Raw genomic sequence first — 24,037 nt, 5'->3', positions numbered from 1 at the left:
CAATTGGTAGATAAAATGAAAGTTATTGTATGGTGGTGGTTAAAAGCCATGTCTCAAAATTTGACTTTTGAGTTGAATTCTTGGTGGAATAATCCATTACTTACTTAGCCTTGGATGTTCCATTCTCTAATGTTGTAGCTTCTATTTCGTTGTTTCGTGGTGCTTCCTTTTTAGATCCTTTGACATTGTTGTTTGTTCCATTCTAGACACATTGTTGTGTTTAAATAGCTTTTTAATATAAAATATATATCATTTTAACTTTTAAAAAAAAATTGCATTTACTATAAATAAATACATAAACATTAAAACTAGGTACTCTAGCGGATTTGGCAGGAACTTGGTTTAGGAGAGCTTAATTTTATTTTCCTCTTTGTAACAAAAAAAAAACATTAAAACTAGGTGAAATTGAGAGAAGAAAATCGTTAAAATCTAGACGAAAACATAAAAGTGATAAAGTAAATTAATTAGTTATGTATTTATTGGTCACAAGTAGCAACTAGAGTCTTAGGGTGGCTTCCTCCAACCGTATAATAATACTATGTGCTAATTTACTACTCTATGAGGTCTAACATCCGTGACTTTGATTAATAATACCAACCAACACTTGCGCGGTCTTGCACTTACTCTTTTCACACTCTCTAACTTTTCTCTCTTCTTTCTCTCAATTCTTCATCCACAATAACCTTTTCTATCAATCTCAAAAACTCCATGCACAATATGTTGTGAAGTTATATCCAAATTAAGCAGTAACATTTCTCTCATCAGGTTTGTATTGTACCTTAATTAGTACATGCATACATACATATATATTTATGTCATAGTTTTAGTTAATTTGTTATTATAAGGTTTTTGATATTGTAATAATCCTTCAGTTGCTGATGGGAAGAAAAGGAGGAAGTTGGTTCTCTTCTGTCAAGAAAGTTTTCAAGTCTTCTTCATCTTCTAAGGACACGTCAGTGCCGGTCTCCACGCCGGTGCAGCCGGAGAAAAAGGTCATCAATTCTCATCTTCATTTAATTATAGGATCATATGAGATGTTAATCCTTCTTCATTTCTTTTCAAATTGTCGAGGAATTTTTCGAGCACCAGAAACAATAACGGACTAATGACAAGGACTATTAAGAGATCAGAACTACACGAGATAGTAAGTGGTGTCCTGATGTTTTGATAGTTCAAGTCATTAGTTCGTTATAGTTTTTGGTGCATTGCTCTCTGGATTCTGCGACATGAATTTTCATGTTTTATATTTGGAAGCCTTAGTTTAAGTATTTGTATAACAAAATTATGTATTATGTTTTTGATGTGTAATGTCTTGTTTCATTTGCTTGACTAACATAACATTTTCATCTCATAGAATATAACTCCTAAAAAACCTTAATCTTGCATTATGACATAATTAACCACTAATTTACATCAAATTTCTTGAATTAGTCAGGGATATTTCCTCAATCCTCAAACCCCAAAATGTAACAGAAATTGTATTATATATCAGCATCAAAATCATAACTGATCATAAGCTATTTCTGCCATGTGCATTAAAGGCTTAAAGCAACATCCTTAAGATAAGTGAACATCATGTCATTAGTTTCTTGCTGTAAAGTTTGTCTTTTATGTGTTGCCAGGCTCTTTCTCAGTTCTTAGGACCATCATACCAAATACAGCATGTAATTTATGTTGTATTGTACATGGTCCCCTTTCATTTTCAACACGTATATCACACAAATATGCTTGTTCTGTTGTTCATGTTTATGTGTCACATAGTTATCATACCACCACCTAACCAACCCATCGCATCGTTCATTGAGCTTCAAGTTACTATGATAGTTCACCAAGGTCTAAAATCGCAGTCGTGTTTCTAAGAATAATTGTCAAAATGTGTTTGATATAGTCTCATTCGCAGTCATGTTGCAGAGACGTTAAAAATGTTTATGTTGCGGCCCAAATTACAGTTACAAATAACTTGGAACATTTTGTTTATGATTTTATTAATATATAGATGGTTAATTATTTTGGACTGTCTGATCAAGATTAGACGATTCATATTTCAATGCAAATTTAGATTTTGTTAAATAAAAAGTATCGAACTTGAAATTCATACCATCTTATCTCGATCAAACGATCCATATATGGCCTTATGACAGCACTCAACTCTGATCCAAATAATTAGATTATGGAATTTGATCGAATATTCTTTTTTTGTTTTCAGAAGGAAAACAAAGAGAAATTGGAGCATGAAGTGGCAGAGGAGGTATCCTTTGAGCATTTTCCAGCAGAGAGTTCACCTGATGATGTGACAAATGAGGGGAGTACAACATCAACACCAGTTAGAGATGATAGAAATCATGCCATTGCAGTTGCAGAAGCCACTGCAGCAGCAGCTTCAGCTGCTGTGGTAGCTGCTCAAGCAGCTGCTAGAGTTGTGAGATTGGCTGGTTATGGACGCCATAACAAGGAAGAAAGAGCAGCAACATTCATTCAATCACACTATAGAGGATACCTAGTAAGATCTCATCTATCTTCTATTTAGGGTCCGATTAGATTCACTTATTTGAGTTTATCTATGACATAAGCACTTTTAAAACTACGTGCCATAGTGTATTCAAAAAACGTATGACATGTCGGTATAAGTTGTTTTCAACTTATTTCTATAAGCTCTTCAGAATATCTTACAAAAGCAACTTATACTAACTTAAATGAAAATAGATTGACTTTATTTTATCTTTTGTCATACATAAGCTCTTAAATTATTTACTATCTCAAAATAGCCTTAACTAAGAAAAGTCTTCACATTAGTCAAATATTGAACCATATCTTTGTTAGCTTGTACTATAATAATACAAACCTCATCAATTTTATTTTATTTTTGTTTTTGCTTTTGGGTGGTTGAAATGTCGTTTATCGCTTAAGATCACAAGTAATATCTGAAGTACTAGTTTATTGTGGCTCATAAAAATTTAGCACCTACTACCAAACTTTACATTATGTTTAATAATAAAGTCACCTTAATCATCACTATGTACTTTTTTTTATTTTTATTTTAAGAAAATCATTACTATACTTTAAGATTGAAATTTTATGGCCAATAAACTTGCAGCACTATTGCTACCTGTCCATATTTTAGACTTTTATATGTTGATTATGTTTGAAGTCAATTATCTACCAAGCAATCTATCATTTCAACAATGAATTAAAAAGGAAATGTATAAGCTTGTGTGAAAAGCTTTGGATTTCACTTCCAAGCCTAAATAGGGGACTATGGATTAATTAAGGAAAAGAGGTCCTATTTAGTACTAGCTCTATGAAAGCTGATTATTGTTCATTGAATACTTATAATTTGTGTTTACCTGTCAATTGGTTGCATTGACTAGGGTACTGTACGCTTCTGAGTATGTTATCATTTATGGACTGATGATATTAATAACCTTCAATTCTTGCTTGCATAACGTTTCTTTTATTTTAATTTTATTTGAAGAAAAATGCAAACATGTGTACTAAAGGTACATTTTAGTATACCAAAAATAAAAATTATGTATTAGAAATTGTGACAATTTATTTTTTATTAGTTAATTTTATTTGTTATCATGTGATTTATAAATAGGCTCGACGTGCATTACGCGCATTGAAAGGGTTAGTGAGGCTGCAAGCGTTGGTGCGGGGGCACAATGTGCGCAAGCAAGCTCAGATGACAATGCGGTGTATGCAAGCATTAGTGCGGGTGCAGGCGCGAGTGAGAGCACGCCGAGTTCAATTGAGTCATGAATGTCTCGAGAAAGCAATGGAGGAAGATGAAGAAGAAGAATTTGTGAGGCAACATGAGACTATTACTAAGCCTATGAGTCCCATGAGGAGGTCATCAGTCAGTAGTAACAATAATAATGGTTGGGATAACAAGTGTCAAAGTGTAAAAAAAGCTAAAGAAAATGATTTGAGAAAACATGAAGCTGCAATGAAGAGGGAGAGAGCTCTTGCATATGCTTTCAATTATCAACAGGTAAAGTTACTCAACTCTCTATATCCTAGTTCTATTCTATGTATGCGCGCGCGCACACACAAACACACTTGGTTAAATTTCTCATTTGATTCCTTAAAAAAAAAAATTATCATTTAAAATATCAAAGAGTGAATAATGGAAGGGCGAACATGATGTAGCATTTTGTTTGCAGCAACAACAAAAGCAGCATTTACATAGAAACTCAAATGGTGATGATGTTGATATGGGAACCTACCATCCCAATGATGATGAAAAAGTCCAATGGGGTTGGAACTGGTTAGAACGTTGGATGTCATCACAACCCTACAATGTAAGACACATGGTCCCACGTGAGAGCTCTTATATGACACTTCCTTCAACAACATCAACAACAACAGATAACATGTCTGAAAAAACAGTAGAAATGGACATCATGGCAACACCAAGCAGAGGCAACTTCAATATGGGCCCCATGGGCTTGATGGCCCAAGAGTTTCATGATTCAAGTCCAACTTTCAATCGGCAGCATCAACGACCACCAAGCCCAGGTAGGCCAAGCTACATGGCCCCAACTCAATCCGCAAAGGCTAAGGTTAGGGCTGAAGGCCCGTTTAAGCAGAGGGCTCCATATGGACCTAACTGGAACTCATCGATAAAGGGAGGATCAATTATTGGATCGGGGTGTGACTCGTCTAGCTCGGGTGGTGGAACGTCTGCTTACAAGTTTCCGAGAAGCCCAGGCCCGAAAGTTAATGGTGTTCGTTCGGAGTCTAGAAGGACTGTGGGTGGTAGTCAAGACTATACCGAGGATTGGGCCGTTCCACTTGGAGCCCATGGTTGGGCTTAATTTGGTTTTTTGAAAAATAATAACAAAGTGTGTATATGCTATGTGATTCATCATATATGATGTGGATTGGTATTTATGGACAGTTTAATAATGTGGTTGATGTCATGAACAAGTTTTTGAGATTGTAATTTCTATATTTAATATTTTGTATTACATGTAAGATCGTATTTGTTTTTTGTATAATATTTTATGATGATCAGATTGAAGTAGTGTTTGATTTGATGGACACATTTTATTGACCAGATCAAGATCATAATTCTTAGAAAGCAAACTCTTCTCACTTTAATTTTTCCTCTTCACACACCGCGAAAAAGAAAGTGAGAAGAGCAATTCTTAATTCTTATACAAGGCCCAAATATTATTAAGCCCCGAACATACTAAGGTCCAACCCAATAATGATAGAGGCCCAACAACATGTGAAACACTTGATAATTGCTATTCTCCCATCTGTTTTTGCTTATCCCCGTCAAAATAGCTGAGCCTGAGTTAACTCGCGCATGTGTATTTTCAGCGTGAGTTAACTCACGTAGGTGTATTTTTCAACGTGAGTTAACTCACGTAGGACGGGAATGAGCAAAAACAAATGGGAGAAGAGCAACTCTTGGAACGGATCACCAGCTATGCCTCAAACTACAACACTTTGTAATACCTCCGCGACGCCCAACAACGGATGCCGGAGTTCGACGTTGATGGACCGGTGGCTCATCAACTCTCCAACGGCTCCATACCCTCACCTATAAAAGACTTCCTTCAACTTCAACCTATTTGCTATCATACTAACTAGAATTTCGGACGTACCACACCCCCAACTTCAACCTTGACGGATTGATGCTCGATATCTTAATATCGACCATCCCTTCTAATCACCTTGGATAAATAAGTTACACGATTATCCATAACTTGTAGACGTTTTTTTTTTTTAAAAACTAAAAGGGTTTATAATTTAGAATAACTAAATAGTAGGATATATGTTACAAAATTTTATTCATTACAAATGGGTGACTCTAATTATATTGGATGAGTGCTAATACCATCACGCCAAATCACTAATTAGGAAATTCCTTGACAGCCTCCAAAACATGGTGAGAAAGAGTTGTTATCAAAGAGATTCCCACTTGATTAGAGTTGAGCTTAAAGCGTATAATACATATCCACGACAGCCATTGTATTCCTCGGCAAAAAACCCCACCAATAATAATATGTTTTAAAAAAAAAGTTGATCATGTATTTGCCATGTGTTAATACTTGTATTGACTTTCTATCCAAAAATAGAATTTATTTACATTTGAAGCAATTAAATAATCGAATTGTCTAGTGTCAATGTTTGGTACACACAATGCATGTTCAAAGAAAATATTTGAAGCAATTGAACATTCCTATACAAGTGGATATCCAGTGTGTCAAAAGGGTCGATCCACCATTGAACTGCATGAAAAATGTACATTAAAGTTTTCAACGTTCAATTCCTTGATTGACAATAAATAACAATCACAACATGGGCTTCACTTGTGTGACGCAAGACGGATGAGATTGGTGCCCTAACCAAACATACAGAAACTGCTTTAGGATAGCCTGCTTGCTCAACTTTTCCTTGGTGGCTACAAAAGTTAAAGGAAACGTATACTTGCAATCTTAAAACATGAAAAAGATAAACACCATGTAGAGAAATTAGATAGAAAAAATGAAAACAAGTCATGTTGAACAACTTGTATAGGAAAATTGTTTTTTTAGGCCAAGTAGTCTAGTCATCTGATGGTGAGAGCTCACACATTTAAATATGGAGAAATGTGATGTTTGGGGTTCGAACCCCGACCCCTGCATAAAATATGCAATATCCCTATCAACTGAGTTAAATTCACGATGTATACAAATATTGTTAATGCTATTGGTTCTTTTACTTTATTTTGTTACAAAACTATTGTTGGTTCTTTTTAATATATATCAAAGATTTAACGTATATATCTACTACTAAAGTTGAAAATATAATCGTGTACTTAACAACAAAGGGAGAAAAAGAACTCATGAAAGTAATTGCGGCTTGTTTTTTTTATTGTTCTTATCCTTTCTCTTTTCAAATTTAGTGAGGTTGATCATGTACTAACTTTCTATTGTGTTGGGATAATGACTATAGTGCTAATTCTTTAATATTGCCTTCATTTGATGTTTGGAATTTCATTCATATATAATGCTCTTTTTTTCTTTGACTAGTTTCATAATATGCTTGGTTAATTATTGATAAAGCAACCTCAAAAAATTATCAATATTGGACAACCTTAAGAATTTCAAAAAACTCATACAACTCAGCGACTTTAGATAGAATTTGCATTATATATTAATGTTTTATTTAAAGACATTTTTTTTTCTTCTAAAGGGGTTATTATAAATGTGAGTTGTATTTTTATTTCTTTTTGTTTCTCTAAAAAAATAGATGTGTGATAGAGGTTTTCTATTATTGATTTTCCAACACTTTTTCTAACAAGAGTTGTTCTTACAACATACTTTTAATTTTTATTTTGTCAAGACATTTAATACAGTTTTATTTGATCAAATTTTTAATTTGGTTAAATTATACCCGTGGTCCTTTAAGTTATTAAATTATAATAAGTTGGGTTTTAAGTTTTTTTCGTACAAGTTACATCTTTTAAGTTATTTAATTGTAATAACTTTGTCCTTTAAGTATTTTTCGTATTATATAGGACATTTAAGTTATTTAATTGTAACTTTTAAACACCGAATAACTTACATTTTTAAGATTTTAAATCCCCTAAATTATTACGGTTAAATAAATGACCTAATTGATACGGAAAAAACTTTAAAGATTAACTTGTTACAATTAATTAACTTATAGGGTCTAAATGGTACAAAAAAAAACTTAAAAGAACAACTTATTATAATTAAATAACTTCAAGCTATCCGGTATAATTTAACCTTTTTAACCATAAAGATATACTCTCTCTTTGTCCAACTATATATTAGATTTAAACAAAAAAATGTTCACACTTTCAACTTTCAAGATATATAATTTTAATTTATTTTTTCAATTGCACTCAAACAAAATATTATGTGTATCACTTTGCCTCTTCAAACAAAATATCATGTGTATCACTCTTAAATCATACTTTTTTTTTGTCTTAGTCCATCTGATATTCGCATAAAAGAGTCTCGATATCCAGAGTTTGACAAGGAGAGATAAATAAAATCTAATAAACAATTGTTTTAAACAAACCCAAACTTAAGTTTTCCTCAAACAATTTAATTTGTCTTAACTCATTAACCAGTTTTATCTCAATTATCACTTAATTTTCATACTAACTATCTTACAATCTGGCGTTAATTAACCTATATACATGCATGCTATATCATTCTAATTAATATGTTTATCCCTTTTTGCTGGCAACTCCATTATTGATGATTTGATTCCCTCTTCCCTCAACACCACGTTTGTGCTCCACCATCAATCACCGTCTGCATGCTCAAATCTTTTTTCTTTCTTTTTTTAATTATTTTGTTCTTTATATATTACTATATAGTGTAATTAATCTTAATTGAGATGATAACATAACACGAACTTCAACCTCGTATTAATTATTAATATAAATATATAGAACCTGTATGACATGCACAAATTACCTATAGTTCTATATATGCCTAATACTACAACTGTTTAATCGGTTTTTACTTTATTTCAGTTATGATTTGATACACAGCTGATTTAGTCACCCCTTACCAAAAAGCTGTTATAGATAAACTTCATATATCAACACGTCTTTAATATTTATGCATAATAACTTTTTTAAGGGAATGCATGATTTTCTTAGTTCACATTTATAGTTACTTGTTTCAGAAAACAACATTATTATTATTATTATTATTATTATTATGTTTAAATATAAATTTCAAATGTATCCTCTTATGGCTAGAAGATTCTGTTCACCATTAGTTAGATTAGAATAACTATAAAATATTCATGTGAGCTTAACTCAGTTGGTAGAGACAATGTATAATATATGCATAGGATAGGGGTTCGAATTATAGACATCTCACTTCTTCACATTTAAAATGTGTGAGTTTCAACCATTAGGTTACTTAACAAAAAAAAATTATAAAAATAAATGTGCGAGTTTTAGCTCCTAGACTACTTGACCAAAAATAATTATATTATAAAGATAGAATCTCCAAATAATTTATTTTTCGGATGAATCAAACTATTAAGCACCCTCCAAGATATTCTATTTATTTTTAGTAAAAAAAAAATCCTTTTTTATTTGCAGACCTAATATGATGTGGTGGACCAAACCATTGGTTTTCTTCTATACAATCAGTTATATATTACGTCAAAAAAAGAGAAAATAGATATCATCATTTCACTTAAATTATGGTTGTTATTTTTTAAAGTGCAAATATTGAATGCCGTATCTAAAATATGAAAACGTAGACGTTACATGCAATAGTTTATATCCCATTCATTACTCTTAAAAATAAAGACCCCATTAGTCATATTGCATAGTGACCGTTGATTGTCCTTATCCTCACTTTAGAAAGAGTCAATGTAGGACCCACACAAGGACTAATCCGTCATTCCATTCCATTCATAAACGCGCATGTTCTCCCTTCTCGTGAAATTATAGGAGCCTCTAAAATTCCACACTCTTCACTATGTCCCTTTAAATACTCCTCACCACAACCCTCTATAAATAAACACCACACATCAAAATATTTCACTATAGTTCTATCTGATTCAGTCTTTGTCGCTTCGATTCGTGTAAAATATCATGACTTCAGAGAATAATAAGAAACCTGATCATGATGATGAATTAAGGAGCAACTACGACACACCAAAGAAACTTTCTCTACCAACAATATTAACACGGCCGGGGTTTTCGTCGGAGGCACCAACTCCACCACCGCGAACAACGGTTATATCGATACCGTTTAAATGGGAGGAAGCACCAGGGAAGCCTAGGTCATGTCATACACGACCAGAGCTTAGAGAAAGAGAAGTTAACAACGTTGTTAGAGCTTTGGAACTTCCTCCTAGGTTGTTGTCTTTGGAGAGGGAGAGTACTGGCAATATTTACGCACCATCACCCACAACTGTTTTGGAAGGTCCTTACGTTGGACGGGCTGTGTCTTTTACGACGTCGTATAGGGATAATAATAACAAGGACAGTGTGAATTTTGGGTCTAGTAGGTGGGGTGGGTTGAAGAAAAATAATAGAATTGATCGTGAGGGTAGTTTTGACTTTTCAAGTTGGAGTGTTGAGGGTGGTGATAAGGTGAAGATCACAAGAGTTAAGAGAAGGGGAAGCTTCTCACATGGAACTTCACATTTTTGGGTATGTCTCTTTTCCTATTTTTTATTTATTTTTATTTTATTTTATATATCTTATCCATTCATGTTTCACTCTTTATTTAGGATAGTACTTTAAAAAAGTTTTTTTATAGGTTACTCTCTAAAGAATAATTTATTCAACAATTAATGGAAATTAATCATATTAGTAAACTTGACAGATGGAGTTAAAGTTAGCTTGTAGGTATAAGTTTTAAATTTACATGTGGCTAACTTTTATGCAAATTAATTCTTGATATAAATCATTGATTATGTGCAATCATTTTTGGTCGGTTTTTTGGATGATTTGTGAAATTGTTAGTTAAAATATTAATGGAGTTGATACACACGGTTGACATGCTAGTTGTGAAGGTCATTTTTTTCTAACTTTGATACAGTGTTGTGGTCCATCCCATTTATGGTTTTTGGTTTTATGGTTGCTACTAGTTGGTATAAAATCGAACTCCTACTATTGTGAATCATGTATAATGCTTAGGAAATAAGGTATTTTGTAGATAAAGGTTACGTTCAACTAGAGATAAATGGATCTTCCTGTGAAACTTCACTAACATATGGTCCATTTTCAGCATGACACTAAAAAGTTTTTGCTTTTTCTATTAAATACGAACATGTATCTAAAATATGATTGGTTCATCTTTAAATTTTAAAGAATACTAGCTTAAATTAATGTCTAGCCTATGTCTAAATGATATTGATGTTTTATTTTTAATTAAAATTAAAATAATCTTTGACCATACTATCATGGCCGGCCTAATGGGGTGACTATTAAAATCATTGCATTAGGCCTTTCAATTTTTTGTCTATTTAAGTTCATGGTCCAATTCTTCCAATAAAAGTAGTAAAACTCGATATTATCTAGTCTAGAGTTAACTTCACGACACTAGGGGTTGAAATATGACGTCTAAATACATTCTTTTATCTATAAATGTGATCAGAGAGAGTATATCGAAAAATAATTACGATGAATGTAGAACTTTACACTCATGCATGATGTTTGTTTGGTAAAAGAAAAGTTGAAGTTTCACTAGAATAGATAGATAACAAGAAATTAGTGCTATTGTATTGCTATGACTTTTGGAGTTTGTTGCGTATGAACATTATCATTAAATTGGTTTGGTTGTTGTTTTAATATTTTCTTACTATTAAGAAGCAATTTTATAACTGCAGGCAAGTATTTATGGAAGCTTTAAGCAAGTGGTCCCATGGAGGCGCAAACAAGAAAAACAACAAAATTGATAACGTTTGATGTTTAACCGATCTAAAGTTAGAACCGTCTCTCTTACCTTTTTCCTACAAATAACATTACCACTTTTATTTGTATAGTAGAAGCATATGAAAACATCAAAAGTAGGTCTAAATTTATGGTTTTATAAATTATAAACCATGTCTTATATTACATATAAGCTAAAAAGTATATGTATATCTTATCGACGACACGTACTTTTTTGCTTATATTTAAGTTCAGAGCGAGTACTATATAATACTAGTATATCTTAGGAATGAATTTCTAATGTTAGATTATGGAAATGTGTTAACAATAAACAATAATAATATTAGCAATGGGACTTGATCCCTATATTGTGTTTGTATGAAATTAAATCACTATATTACTCATGTCACAGCTTCATTACTTGTTTTCTTTTAATTCTTTTCTAAAACTATAAAATAAGAACTGGAAATTTTTAATGATTTGTTAAAATGTAACCAACAATGTCAGTGTATAATTTCCATATAAAAAATCGAACATATGGATCTCAATTGAATCAGCAGTAAATTACTCGGCTTAGTGATGGTCCGACAGGTGAACAAGATTGAAATATAGGAAATACTTACTTCGTCCTCTAAAAAAGATAACTGTGAATTTTTTTGGGGCCGTACTCAAAAACTTAACATCTTCCTCAAAAACAACAGCCGTTTTACTCCTTTCTCAATAAACCTAGGACTGCCCTACTCCTTTCTTCCTCACACAAATTCCAAATCCACCGTCGCCGTCATGTAGATCAAATGGATGGTGGTGCGATGAGGGTCTCTGTCCTCCGCACCACCGTACCTTTCCGATGTACGGTTGCTCTCTCTGTCGTCGTAAAGGTTGGTTTGTATTTTTGGTGTTTTGTTTGTTTCGCTTGGTTGGGACGTTGGTGGGTTTCGTGGTGTGTCGTTGGATGCTTCTCGGTGGTTGTTTGGTTTTATTGGAGCTACTATTTGATTCGTTTTCTCTCTTGGTTGTGGTGGAGATTATGTTTGATCGCAACATAGGTGGTGATGGTTTTGATGGATCTTTGGTTGTGTTAGTTTGTGGTGCTTCATGACGGTTTTCATGGTGGTGCTGAATTTGGCTCTTTTGTGGCGAGACTCGTGGTGGTGGTGGTTTTTGGTGGTGATGCGCGTGGTGGCTGGTGTTGCTTTTTAGTGATGGTTAATGGTGCCTTTTGTGGCGGTCAATGGTAGTTTGGTGACGATGGTGGTAGTGATGTTGATTTTTGTGGTGGTGTTTGTGGTGGTTTTTGGTGGTGGTTAGGTTTTTTTTCCTTGTTGTATGATGGTACAAGGGTTTGTGGTTGACTTTTGCGGTTCTTCGAGGTGTGTTTTGGATGAAGGTGTTTGGGAGAGCTAAGGGTGGTGTTTAGGGTTTTATTCCCGACTATTTTTCAAAAGTTGTTGGTTGTTGTGTAGGTTTTTAAGTTGGTGTTCAGGGGTTGTGTGCGAGCAACGGAATATGGGCGGTGAAAGTTGTTTTTGTGGTGTTGTGACGACGTTTGAGGATTTTGGTACACCATATGTTTATGTTGTTTTGTTGATCGTGCTGTTAGCTTGGTTTTGGTGTTTCTATTAATTGATTTCAGATATAACCCTTTGCTAGGAGGCATTTCCTATAGTTTTTTTTTGGATTTTTTCTTTGATTCACGGGTGTATGGATTTTCCATTGGGGGCTCCCCATCTATCCTTTGTATGTTGCTACTTTAAGACTCCTAGCATAGCACTTCTTGTGCTAGTTAAGATTCATTTCGATTTTAATAAATTCCATTTTAACTTTTTCAAAAAAAAGATTGAAAGATAGGACATGATAAAACTATTATATCATCATTTAATCTTTTATTTGGTGCATCAACATAAAATGATAAATTAAACTAATTTCTAATCTTATTCTACTCACCCTTTGTTATTTTTATCTTATTGAAGGTCATTTTGAGAGGACCATGGGTGCACCATGTTTTTTGGGGACCATATCAAGGGTTGCCTTATAATAAATTATAAGGAAGCCTCTAATATAGACCTCAATTTAAAGGGACCATGAGTAGACCTCAATAACTTACTTGCTATAGCAAGTCACAATTATAACTTTGTGGTAAATGCTCTACCACTAAACAACTTCACATTATTCTTTAAACACAAAATCTAGTAATTTAAAACTCATCCTGAAGAATCTCAACCCACTCCATATAATATGTTTTCTAGCTACCTAAATAAAATATTTCTTTCCAAATCACAGATAGATCTTAACAATTTAAAACTTATATGCACTGTTTTCTTCCCCATTTCAAGCAATGTTTTTATGTCTTTAATTATCAACAACAGTAGGCATAACAAGAAGACTAAGAACATATACTAAGAGCATATTTAACAATTACATTTTTAAAAGTTGAGTTAAATTAGCTAATTTCAATTGGGTCACTTGTTCAACAACTTCATCAAACAATACATATATAGTGGAATATGTAGAGTATTTGACGCCAACCTCAAAAGTATACATATATATAATAAATATATTAAAGATCACACATTTAAGATTATGTTCAATTTAAAAGGGAAGAAGTCATTCATCACAATATTTATTTTATTTTTCTGATGTGTTGATAAAATTATATGGTTAGGTAAAAATATTATGAGAACTTTGTCACTATATAGTCTACATATGCTTTACAATTATCACATTTGAAACATAATATTGTCCATTTTTATTCAAAATCTTGGCGACAATTGCAACACAGTTAAACACAATATCATGTAATTGTAGTTAAAAGATGCATAAAATTATATTCCATTAAAACGAGTAATAGTTAGCGTGTGTTTGGTTCTGCGACGATAATAATTAATTTTGATAGAATTGAGTTTAGGTAAAAGTAAGTTAAGGGTGAATTGGTTTATCTTTGTATATAATAACACAAAATGATTCTTTTTTAATACAACACAAAGTGATTCTTAACATTTGAGGTTGATTGAATAATTTGATTCAAAATTTCTTTTGAATGTATAATTATCAAAATGGGTTTTAAAATTAAATTTTATTCTATTTATAGACCCATTTAAATTAAAATAATATTGAATTATTATTAAGAACTTTTTTATATTTCTTATATTATTTTATATATTTTCAATCAACATATTAAATCTTTTCACATTCGACAACATAAAAATGTTTTTTTAATCTCTTGGAAAACACTCAACTATTAAGATAAAATGCATAATTTTGTTTATAAAAAAATAAATGAGTATCTTAACGGGCCCACCGTAAAAGAAAATAAAATATATGGATTTTTAGAGCCCAACCCAATTCCCCTTCCTATTTTTAACCTAGAGATAGATTTCTTGCGGCAAGAAACACAGAGTGCGTAAAAAAGCGTGGGGAAGATACAATGATATAAAAGTTGCTCCTTAGATAAGATTTTGGCAAAGAAAATCCGAGAATGATGCTCCTTCCAAATGATCCAAACATAGTTCATCACACTTCGAACTATTACTAGTAAGTTGAGGGTGAATCGGAAGGAGCATAAATTTTATGAAACAAGTGGGAGCCAACAAATTGAAACACATGCAAGCCCACGTCATTAGACATCACACTTCGAACTCTCAACCAATGCATAAAATCAATCAAAATGCTGCCAGAGAAAGCACACTCCATAAATAGTTGATTAATAGTTTCCTCCTTTTCGCAACCTCCTAAGCATAGTTGCGAATCCAAGTTGATGACAACATGATGCACCAAATTGTCTTTGGTGGGAATCCTCTTATTCAAAAGCTTCCAAAAAAATAATGACACTTTCAGTGTAACCGCTTTGTTCCAAATAATCTTTGTGAAAGACTCGCGTTTATGTTGTTTCCCCCGAGTTAATGACTGATACACACCTTTAACTAAATAACCATAATTAGGGTCATGTTTCCAAATCCATTTGTCTGACACATTATCATGCAAAACAATGTTATCGAGCAAAGAAATACACTCACCCACCTGCTCTTTCTTTCAAAAACATAATCTCCTCCTCCACCTCGACCTTGAACTGAAACATTATTATCTATTGCGAACTCGTTGATATTTAATGTTGTAGGAAATTAGAAAATAAACTTTTAATTATAATTAACTGTTGGACATTATGAAAATAATAACAAAAATTATAATTTTTAGTCTAACTTTTAATTATAACTAAAAATGTTGGATATTTTAAACTAAAAATTATTTTTTGTGTGTTAATAGAAAAATCCCTAGGAGTACAACACAAAAATGGCCATAACAGCTAAGTGATTGGCAAGTAAAAATTCTCTTTGGCTCACCACTTGTCCATAATTTGCTATACACAAGAACCAACTATGGTACTGTACACAGATAAATATCCAAATTTTAAATCCCTATTAATTTTTTTTAAAGGGGTAACCATTTGAATTAACTACAGTTTTTTTGAGGTGGAATTAACTACATGCTGGTTTATGTACCTTTTAAAGTGTTATACTTCAACCTCGAGAAACTCATATCGATACTTGGAATTACAATTTCGAACAGTGTTATATTTATATTGTTTTTTGTTAGATTCAAATTTTCAATTTAGTTTTGACGTGATCTTGATTATTACATAATTAATTTATAAAATTATTTTACACTTATCAATTATATTTATATTGTTTTTTGCAAGGTGCTCTGCTAACTGGAATTGCCCTCCGACAAACATGGAATCTCTCCTCCTAAGAGATAAATTTGGAACTTAATTTCTATGTTAAAAAGATAATGATTTAATAATCATATGAGATTAAAATACACGCCTTTAAAATCTAAAATCGGGCCAAAGCACATAAATATTAATTGTTTGTCACACATAAAAAAAATCATCTCTAAAACACTTACCTCGAATATCATTTTTTGTGGTGAAAAATCCAATAAGTAACAACAACAAAAACTAAAATCATAAAATAAATAAAGAAAAATGTTAACAAATGTCTTTAAAATGAAAAAATTATTTTAAAAATAATGTATTCAACACAATAAAATTTTAAGAAACAACTTTTTCTATATGAAACTAATCAATTTTTTTTTATAAAAAAACTATTAACAACTGCCTAAAGAATTTTTTTTTTTTTAATAAGGTGCCTAAAAAATGTTATTCATGGGAAATAAGAGTGAATAAAGAGAAATGATATTTGAACAATCATTTTGGGATAATTTTCTCTCTCAAATTCACATAATATTTTTACTTTATCTCTATATTGTTTTGGTTTTTGTGTCAATACTCATATTTCTTTGTATATTTTGATTGTCCCACAAGTTGTCAACAAAAATGGTTGCTCAAATAACATTCCTTATGAATAAATAAAGGAAAATAAGAGATGAAAAAATCTTTAAAGGAAGTTCATGATTGGTGTCGCTTGACTCCCTTCACTCATGATTGAAAGGAAGTCCAAAGCACTATATTTAAAGGTAAAAAGCAAACTCTAGCGTATACTACTCATTCACTTTTTTCATAAATCAATGGAGCCATTGACGGAATTGAGGAAGAAAAATTTAAAAATTGACAAAGATAAGGAATCCACAAGATGCAAATGATGACAAGTGGAATGACCACGAGGGCCAAGTTATTATGCTATTAAAATAGGGATGGCAATTGGATCCAGACTCGACAGATACTCGGAAAAAATATCTATAATGGGTAGAGTAAAACTCCGCTTTCATGGATATGGGCACGGGTCCGGGTAGTACCCGTAAATTTAAATGGGTATGGATATGGATAAGGATACTATACTACCCAGTCCCGCAACCCCGCATATACATATTTATATAATATTATAAACCCGTGCCCATACACATGAATTTAATTGGTGTATAATTAATTAATTTATTAAGCTATTTAAGCCTAAACCTAAACCTAAACAAAAAACTACTTTATACAATAACAAACTCCATCATGTCGGTGTACAATCGGTTAGGGATATTTTGGATGTTTTTTATTTGACTAAATACTACGATTTGTACTCTTTTATGAGTTAATTTTAAAAAATTTGGACCATAATTTTATTTCAATTGTGATGTTTTTATTGTCTTTTCATAGTTAAAGTGCGGGTAATGGGTGCGGGTATGTGCACTTAAGTACCCATAGGGTATGGGGAAGAGAACTAAAGTTGTTGCCCACGAGGGTACGGGTATGAGTATTTTTAACAAATGCGGATATGGGGAAAGACACTGTAGTACCCTACCCATAGGGTATCCATTGCCATGCCTATACCAAAAACAAAAGGGTCTTTTAGTTTGTAATTTTGTACTTCCATCCCTATATAAGTTGAAAATTTTAGAAATTTTTACGGCAGTAAGATTTGAACATTAATTCATCACCATGTAATATTAATATTAGATCTAATATTGATTAATTAATTTTTTAAAGCGATCATCGCTAAAAACAAGTTCAACACAAAGTGATTTATGTGTTTGGATCGTTTATAATATATCATACTTCCATATAACCCAACATGCTTGGAACATAACTCACCAAATCTTCATCACTTTCTCAACAATGCACCTTTAGTTGTTGTCTTGTCACAAACCTTTCTTTGATGAGTGTATCACTTTCCTCAAACGCAGTACCAAATCATTCTAATGCATTGATTGGTGTGTGGTCTAAAGTATGGTCCACAACGTGCTCTCTTTGACATTTTCTCCCGCATTTGGTTTCATAATGAACATGTCTTTTTATTTCTCTCATTGTGTTTCAATCTAAGCTGAAAAACAAGACCAAGAAACTCACTGAAAAAGAGTTCAAGGTGTGTTATTGTTTCTTAATTCCCTTGCATGCCATGTTTCTTTCTTACATTCTTTGTTCTTACATTCTTTTACGTTGTTTGAATTGGGGTGAGTGAGTGAGAGTGTTGTTGAGCTTAATTTGACAAAAAAAATACCTTCATAGAAGAAATTAAACTACTGTCTCCTTTAAAAGCTTCCTCATTGTTTTGTTTTTATGCTTGTTGAAGTTTTTGATACTTTTGAGGTTTATTAAGGATTGTTTCTTTGCTTTTGAGGGTGAATTGAAAATTTAGTACAACATGTGTGTTGGTGAAGTGCTTTTGAGGGTGAATTGAAAATTTAGTACAACATGTGTGTTGGTGAAGATTTACACAAGATCATAGGATCCTATTCTTTTGTTTGATTTCTTGTCGGCCATGGATAGAGTTCTAAATTAAGTCTTTTTCGTTATAACAATATAATTCTAAATATCAATGGCGGTTATGCTATGAAATTTGATACTGCAACAAAATGTTGCGGCTATGAAGCACGTATACGGACACAGACATCGGACACGACATCAACACTGACACGCCGACACCACTAATAATTTGAGAAAATTACATAATTCAACATAATCATATATGTCGGTATTGGACACAGAGATACATCTAATTTGAGAAGTGTCTGTGCTTCATAGTGTGGTGGTTACTGCGGTTGGATATACCTCGAAAACCTTTATATATTGCAGCCATAAGTGCAGCTGCTGACCGCAATTTAGAACTACGAGTAAGAACTATACTTTTATATAAGAGTATCATCTTTTTGCATTTTCTTTATCATAGTGGTTGTTAGTTTGATGCTGTCTCCTTTCCCTTTATTTGTATTCTAAAATAATGTTTGACTGGTTGTTGTCATTAAATAGGACTCATTATAGCTTTTAATTTTGAACGATTTGGGCCTCTTAAGAGGTTTTTTTATTTGAATTTTGATTTGTGATGATATATATGTCTCTTTTGTCTTCACCAACTGTATCTTGTTTACTTTTGTCTCTCTTCTAACTTGAATTTTCATGCACTTTCTCAATGTTATTGATGAAAGTAGGTTTACTAGTAATAAACCTTCTTCCACCTTTTTCATTCATGGGGAAGATTGCAACACAGCCTCTACCTCGAATGGCTTCCAATTATGATGAGGTTTTCATGCATCAAACCTTGCTCTTTGATGATAGTCTAACGGTAACTTTGATCCAGTAATTCCTCATTAATTTCATACAAGAGTTTCTAAGTGTGATTTATTAACTTTTATTATTTTTTCATCTACATTTCTAGGATTTAAAAAATCTTAGAACACAATTGTACTCAGCAGCTGAATATTTTGAACTCTCATACACCAATGATGACCAAAAACAAATGTGAGTTAATTTGCTAATACTATAGTATCCTTTGTACTCTTCTTTATTTTTCATGATCTCTTATTGTATTTTATTTGCAGATTGGTTGAAACATTGAAGGATTATGCCGTCAAAGCTCTTATAAATACTGTGGATCATTTAGGTTCTGTGGCCTATAAAGTAAGTGACTTGTTAGATGAGAAGGTAACCGAAGTTTTTGGAGAAGATCTGCGTTTATCATGTATCGAACAGGTATGCTTAGACTTTGTTTCAATAAACAACTTAATTAAGCGCTTATAACATAAATATTTATCACATAGGTACTTATGTATAAGCTATTTCTAAAAGCAAAGATGAAATAAAGTTAAACTGTTTTCAATTTAAGTAATAAGCTATTTATGCAAGCTATCCCGAAAAGCTAATGGAAATAAACTGAAAAACAGCTTATGGACTCGACAATAAGGCACTTAAGAAAGTAACGTGAAAAACATTATGGTGAATTTCCATTTGGAAAACTGTTACGTTTTGCTGAGAACATAGCATAATTTTTCCATAATGTTGTACATTAGAGAATAAAGACATGTCAAGGTTTTATGGATCATGAGGGGCATACACAGCAGTCTCTAGTGATCAGTACTCCAAAACATCACAAGCGTTATATTTTGCCAGGTAAGTTTATAAATTATAAATATATTATCCTCAACTCTATTTTGAAATTCTTTAGGATTTTTTTTTTTTTTGCTTCACCCTTTATATTATACATTAATATTACTCATGCTACTTGATTTTTAATTATAAGATTTCTCATTTTCACAAATTCAGTTGGGGAGACCTTGCATGGTACCAACTCAACAAAATCAAAATATATAGGATGCCACCTAGATGATGAAGATGATTGGCATCACTTCAGGAATGGTATTCTATCTCATTTCACTCAACTTTTTTCATTCCACTTTTATAGGATACAATCTTAAGACATAAGTTCATATATCTTGTATTCTGATTTGTATCTTGAAGCTGTTCGCGCTACAATAAGAGAAACGCCAACGTCTACCTCGAGGTACAAACAAAATCAGTATACTGTTAAGCATGCCAATTCTCAATTAAATTGCACAATTGTTTTGATACAATTCTTTTCAATCATGTTGTTATAGTAAAGGGAATTCTCCATCACCTTCTTTACAACCTCAGAGAGTTGGAGCTTTTTCATTCACTTCACCCAACATGGCCAAAAAGGATTTAGGTACTATATACATATTTAATAATATGATATGATATATAGTTCATTAAGAGTAAATATTTTATTCTGAACTGAATTGCAATCTTAATATGTATGTGAAATAGAGAAGCGGACAGTTTCGCCACACAGGTTTCCACTTTCGCGTACCGGATCAATGTCAAGTAGATCAACAACACCAAAGACTGGTAGATCAACTACTCCAAACTCAAGCAACAGAGCCACAACAAGTCCTTCAAATGCAAGAGTAAGGGTAAGTGGAAAGCTAATTAAAAAAAAAATCTTGATAACATGAATCATGATTGCATTCTCATCACATTAAAATGTGAATATTGTGGTTTCTCTGACTGCGTCTCTGTTATGATTCCTTTCTTGCAGTATCCTTCGGAGCCGCGCAAATCAGCTTCAATGCGACTATCTTCTGATGTAAACAACATCAGAGATATTGACCAGCATCCTAGTAAAAGTAAACGTCTTCTTAAGTCCTTACTTAGCAGGCGCAAGTCTAAGAAGGATGACACGTTATACACGTACTTGGACGAATATTGACGATAGTTTAATACAATTGCCTATAGAATGCAAGGGAAAGAGTTTACAAAGAACAGAAACTGTACAAAGGGTTTCGGGTTTTGTTCTATGTAGCACTAAGACTTCAGATTGAAGGTGTGTTTGGCGTCTGACATTGATATGACATCAAGACATGTGGTTACATTCAGCCACTTCCATTTTCTTCAATTATTATTGTCAGTGTTAGTGTTGTGTTTGATGTTCGTGTCGGATTGTGTTATATAGGTTTTGCTTGCCTGCTTTTCCCATATTATTGAATATCTTGCACCTCTTTGTTTCTTATTTTCTTATATTTTAATGTTCATTTTTTTATGATTTGGAATGAACATATATATAGTAATTTTGTTTTTTTTCTCTGTGTTGCTTTTACATTATTATAATTTGAGCTTCACATATTTTTTGTGTGTGATGTCTTAATGCAATTGTTCACCAGCTTTAGTTTACTTATTTAGTTCCGGTTCTTTCTTCATCAGCTCTTTTAATTTTAAAAAATGAAAAACATTATGTTATCAAGGAAATAAACCTCATTTCTATTTCCTCGCAACTAGTAGAAACAACCTAAATTTAACTAACATACTATATATTGTAAAGTAGAAACCAATGTCTGCTAATATGAGTTAGAAGGGAATTGATTTTTTATCAAGAAACACATCTCAGGTCTAAATTCATCCAATTCATCTCAGGTTTAAATATTCAATTCGCATGGCATAATAACCTACAGGTCAAATCCTCCACGTATACAAAAAATGTCTTAGCTTAAATATTCATACAAAAAGTAACAGTACATTGTAACATTGAAAGTTGACCTTAAGAAGTCACAACTCCATTCCTTGACCAAATTCTTCAATTGTTTTGGTTGCAAGAGTAAGGACATCTACAAAAGCACTGAATGATGCCCGAAGAAATCTGGCTTCTATTGCCTCGAAGTGCCTGAATATAAAGGATTCCAATGAGAGGTGAAAAATTAAACAAGAAAAGACTACACATTCAGCACTCCAGCATGCCCTTAAACTAAATCAAGTAATGACAACAATAAATAAATCTTTTCAGATACAAGACAGCTAGAAATCAATGACTAACAGAGAATTTGCCTCATATTATTCCAGATGATCAATGAAAAAAAAATTCATTACAGTTAAACCAAACAATGCATTCATACATAGAATTTGCTTCAAACCATTCCAGATGATATATTCAAAACTTTAAGTATTCATACAAAGAAAGCACTTCATACTCATACATAAAATTGAATACAATGCAAACACATTACAAACAATTTCATTTAAAAGTTAACTTTAAGAACATAACACTGAACAGTTATTGCATTAGAGGAAACGGTGAACTACTGATTCGACTTTAAACTCTTCCACAGAAACCAATTATCAACGCCAAAGGAATACTCACACAGATAGTTTTCCATCAGACACTGCCATGATTCGTTTTACTTTGTTAGGTTGCAACTGTAGAAGACATAGAAAACAATTGTGTTATGTGAAGAACTAAAAATTGGACAAGTTTTGTAACAACTTTTAAAGTGGTCAATGCAATTAAACCATTAATGTAACTTCATTAACGGCAAATTTGGGACGTGATTAACCATTTATGTAACTTTAAGCATTCAAATTTACATGTAGTTAAACACCTAAGAAACCACGTCCAAATTTTGTACCTAAATAATTTTTTTTAAAGAAAAACAATGCCAAAAATTCATAAAGCTCAAATGTTAAGACATTTCACCTCCTTATCAACAGCTAAGGCAGCATATACAATAGAAGCATTCTCTTGAGAACCAAAATCCACTTCCAAGTCACTGCAATTGTCAATCCATTTTTATTAAAAAATAACAATAATGATTGTCATTTTTCACTACTAATTTTAGTTCTTAAAATCTTCCAACAATTCTTTAAAATAATTAAAAACGTGATTTTGATTTCTTTTGTCTTATGACCTATTTGTATTAGCTTAATTGAATTTTTAATTAATGGCATAAGATTTTTCAGCTTATTTTCATAAGTTATACGGAGTCGCTTACGAAAGAACATTATTATTCATATACATAAAACAGATTAAATTAATCACTGGTTAATGAGAATTAAAAACAAAAAAGCAAGAAATAATAACTGAAAACTCGGTAGGATTGGATGATTATAACCTGGTAAAATCCCATTGAGATTGGGATTGGGCATCCATGTGTGCGACTCGTCTGCAACAACTTCAAGGGCGAAGAAGAAAACGAAAACAAAATGCACTGCACACTCATATTTACATCGGACCGGGTTGAGCTGATTTGACCCACTTCCTTATTGGATAGTCCAAAACTTTAGGAAAAAAAAAAAAAAAAAAAACACGGTCTTGTTAACGAGTGTTCCCGCCTTTCTTTCTTTAAGCATACCAAATTTAACAAATTATTTTAAAAAGTCAATTATTATAATTTCCAATGCACTCAATACACAATTTTTCATTAAGAACTTACTATATTTCCAAAAAAACATAAGGCAAAAAAGTTTCTCGCACTTTCTATATATTTTTTTTTATCAATTTACCCCTTACTTAGATTTTGGAATCCAAATAGTTTAAAAACTTAAGGCAAGCATGCAACTATGTTGATGGTTGACAAAAACTTATGAAAAAACATGATTTGAAGTAACAACCTGATAATCAAGGAACGTCAACCACAACATTTTCGTATGAGTGCAAA

At 32.2% G+C, this 24,037-nt stretch overlaps 4 protein-coding genes across 9 annotated transcripts; 3 read left to right on the top strand and 1 right to left on the bottom strand.

Annotated features, from left to right (window-relative positions):
- The first annotated feature begins 531 nt into the window (after window positions 1-531).
- LOC11431317 (protein IQ-DOMAIN 1) lies at window positions 532-4,977 on the top strand. Of its 2 annotated transcripts, XM_003588457.4 has the most exons (5): window positions 532-765; window positions 873-992; window positions 2,207-2,500; window positions 3,599-3,991; window positions 4,164-4,977. In XM_003588457.4, the coding sequence occupies exons 2-5, from the start codon at window positions 879-881 to the stop codon at window positions 4,815-4,817; spliced, it is 1,455 nt and encodes a 484-aa protein (XP_003588505.1). In that variant the 5' UTR covers window positions 532-765; window positions 873-878; the 3' UTR covers window positions 4,818-4,977. The 2 variants fall into 2 exon arrangements, with proteins under 2 accessions (XP_003588505.1, XP_013465693.1); XM_013610239.3 differs by lacking the exons at window positions 532-765; window positions 873-992 and adding an exon at window positions 1,006-1,144.
- Window positions 4,978-9,465: 4,488 nt separating this feature from the next.
- On the top strand, window positions 9,466-11,631 carry LOC25481855 (uncharacterized protein At4g00950). Its single transcript, XM_013610238.3, has 2 exons — window positions 9,466-10,153; window positions 11,335-11,631. Exons 1-2 carry the CDS (start codon window positions 9,590-9,592, stop codon window positions 11,401-11,403), a joined length of 633 nt encoding a protein of 210 aa, XP_013465692.1. The 5' UTR covers window positions 9,466-9,589; the 3' UTR covers window positions 11,404-11,631.
- Window positions 11,632-17,899: 6,268 nt separating this feature from the next.
- LOC11425660 (protein ABIL2) lies at window positions 17,900-21,689 on the top strand. Of its 3 annotated transcripts, none has more exons than XM_024775195.2 (10): window positions 17,900-18,183; window positions 19,247-19,380; window positions 19,474-19,556; window positions 19,637-19,787; window positions 20,105-20,204; window positions 20,358-20,450; window positions 20,553-20,595; window positions 20,690-20,778; window positions 20,880-21,025; window positions 21,151-21,689. In XM_024775195.2, exons 2-10 carry the CDS (start codon window positions 19,285-19,287, stop codon window positions 21,319-21,321), a joined length of 972 nt encoding a protein of 323 aa, XP_024630963.1. In that variant the 5' UTR covers window positions 17,900-18,183; window positions 19,247-19,284; the 3' UTR covers window positions 21,322-21,689. The 3 variants fall into 3 exon arrangements, with proteins under 3 accessions (XP_024630963.1, XP_039687639.1, XP_013465691.1); XM_039831705.1 differs by having other exon boundaries at window positions 19,244-19,380; XM_013610237.3 differs by lacking the exon at window positions 17,900-18,183 and having other exon boundaries at window positions 19,120-19,380.
- LOC11423169 (uncharacterized) lies at window positions 20,597-23,612 on the bottom strand. 3 transcript variants are annotated; one of them, XM_024775196.2, is made up of 5 exons: window positions 23,492-23,612; window positions 23,077-23,149; window positions 22,744-22,799; window positions 22,125-22,269; window positions 20,597-21,005 (listed from the first exon to the last, which is right to left on the bottom strand). In XM_024775196.2, the coding sequence occupies exons 1-4, from the start codon at window positions 23,527-23,529 to the stop codon at window positions 22,155-22,157; spliced, it is 282 nt and encodes a 93-aa protein (XP_024630964.1). In that variant the 5' UTR covers window positions 23,530-23,612; the 3' UTR covers window positions 20,597-21,005; window positions 22,125-22,154. The 3 variants fall into 3 exon arrangements, with proteins under 3 accessions (XP_024630964.1, XP_039687642.1, XP_003588499.1); XM_039831708.1 differs by having other exon boundaries at window positions 22,146-22,269; XM_003588451.3 differs by lacking the exon at window positions 20,597-21,005 and having other exon boundaries at window positions 21,972-22,269; window positions 23,492-23,611.
- Window positions 23,613-24,037: the final 425 nt, after the last annotated feature.

Source organism: Medicago truncatula, chromosome 1, assembly GCF_003473485.1.
Source record: "Medicago truncatula cultivar Jemalong A17 chromosome 1, MtrunA17r5.0-ANR, whole genome shotgun sequence".
NCBI lineage: Eukaryota > Viridiplantae > Streptophyta > Magnoliopsida > Fabales > Fabaceae > Medicago > Medicago truncatula.
The sequence above is the reverse complement of the archived record's forward strand: the minus strand, read 5'-3'. Positions and strand labels throughout refer to the sequence as shown.

Bases quoted from the DNA above. Each gene is read 5' to 3' on its own strand.
- LOC11431317 (XM_003588457.4), top strand. From the start codon at position 879: ATGGGAAGAAAAGGAGGAAGTTGGTTCTCTTCTGTCAAGAAAGTTTTC. The intron at 993-2,206 runs GTCATCAATTCT...TTTTGTTTTCAG, and splicing joins CGGTGCAGCCGGAGAAAAAG to AAGGAAAACAAAGAGAAATT. The intron at 3,992-4,163 runs GTAAAGTTACTC...TTTTGTTTGCAG, and splicing joins ATGCTTTCAATTATCAACAG to CAACAACAAAAGCAGCATTT.
- LOC25481855 (XM_013610238.3), top strand. From the start codon at position 9,590: ATGACTTCAGAGAATAATAAGAAACCTGATCATGATGATGAATTAAGG. The intron at 10,154-11,334 runs GTATGTCTCTTT...TTATAACTGCAG, and splicing joins ATGGAACTTCACATTTTTGG to GCAAGTATTTATGGAAGCTT.
- LOC11425660 (XM_013610237.3), top strand. From the start codon at position 19,228: ATGTTATTGATGAAAGTAGGTTTACTAGTAATAAACCTTCTTCCACCT. The intron at 19,557-19,636 runs GTGAGTTAATTT...TTTTATTTGCAG, and splicing joins AATGATGACCAAAAACAAAT to ATTGGTTGAAACATTGAAGG. The intron at 20,596-20,689 runs GTACAAACAAAA...ATGTTGTTATAG, and splicing joins ACGCCAACGTCTACCTCGAG to TAAAGGGAATTCTCCATCAC.
- LOC11423169 (XM_024775196.2), bottom strand. From the start codon at position 23,529: ATGGATGCCCAATCCCAATCTCAATGGGATTTTACCAG. The intron at 23,150-23,491 runs GTTATAATCATC...TGACAATTGCAG, and splicing joins TCTCAATGGGATTTTACCAG to TGACTTGGAAGTGGATTTTG. The intron at 22,270-22,743 runs GTGAGTATTCCT...CTTTATATTCAG, and splicing joins TCTGATGGAAAACTATCTGT to GCACTTCGAGGCAATAGAAG.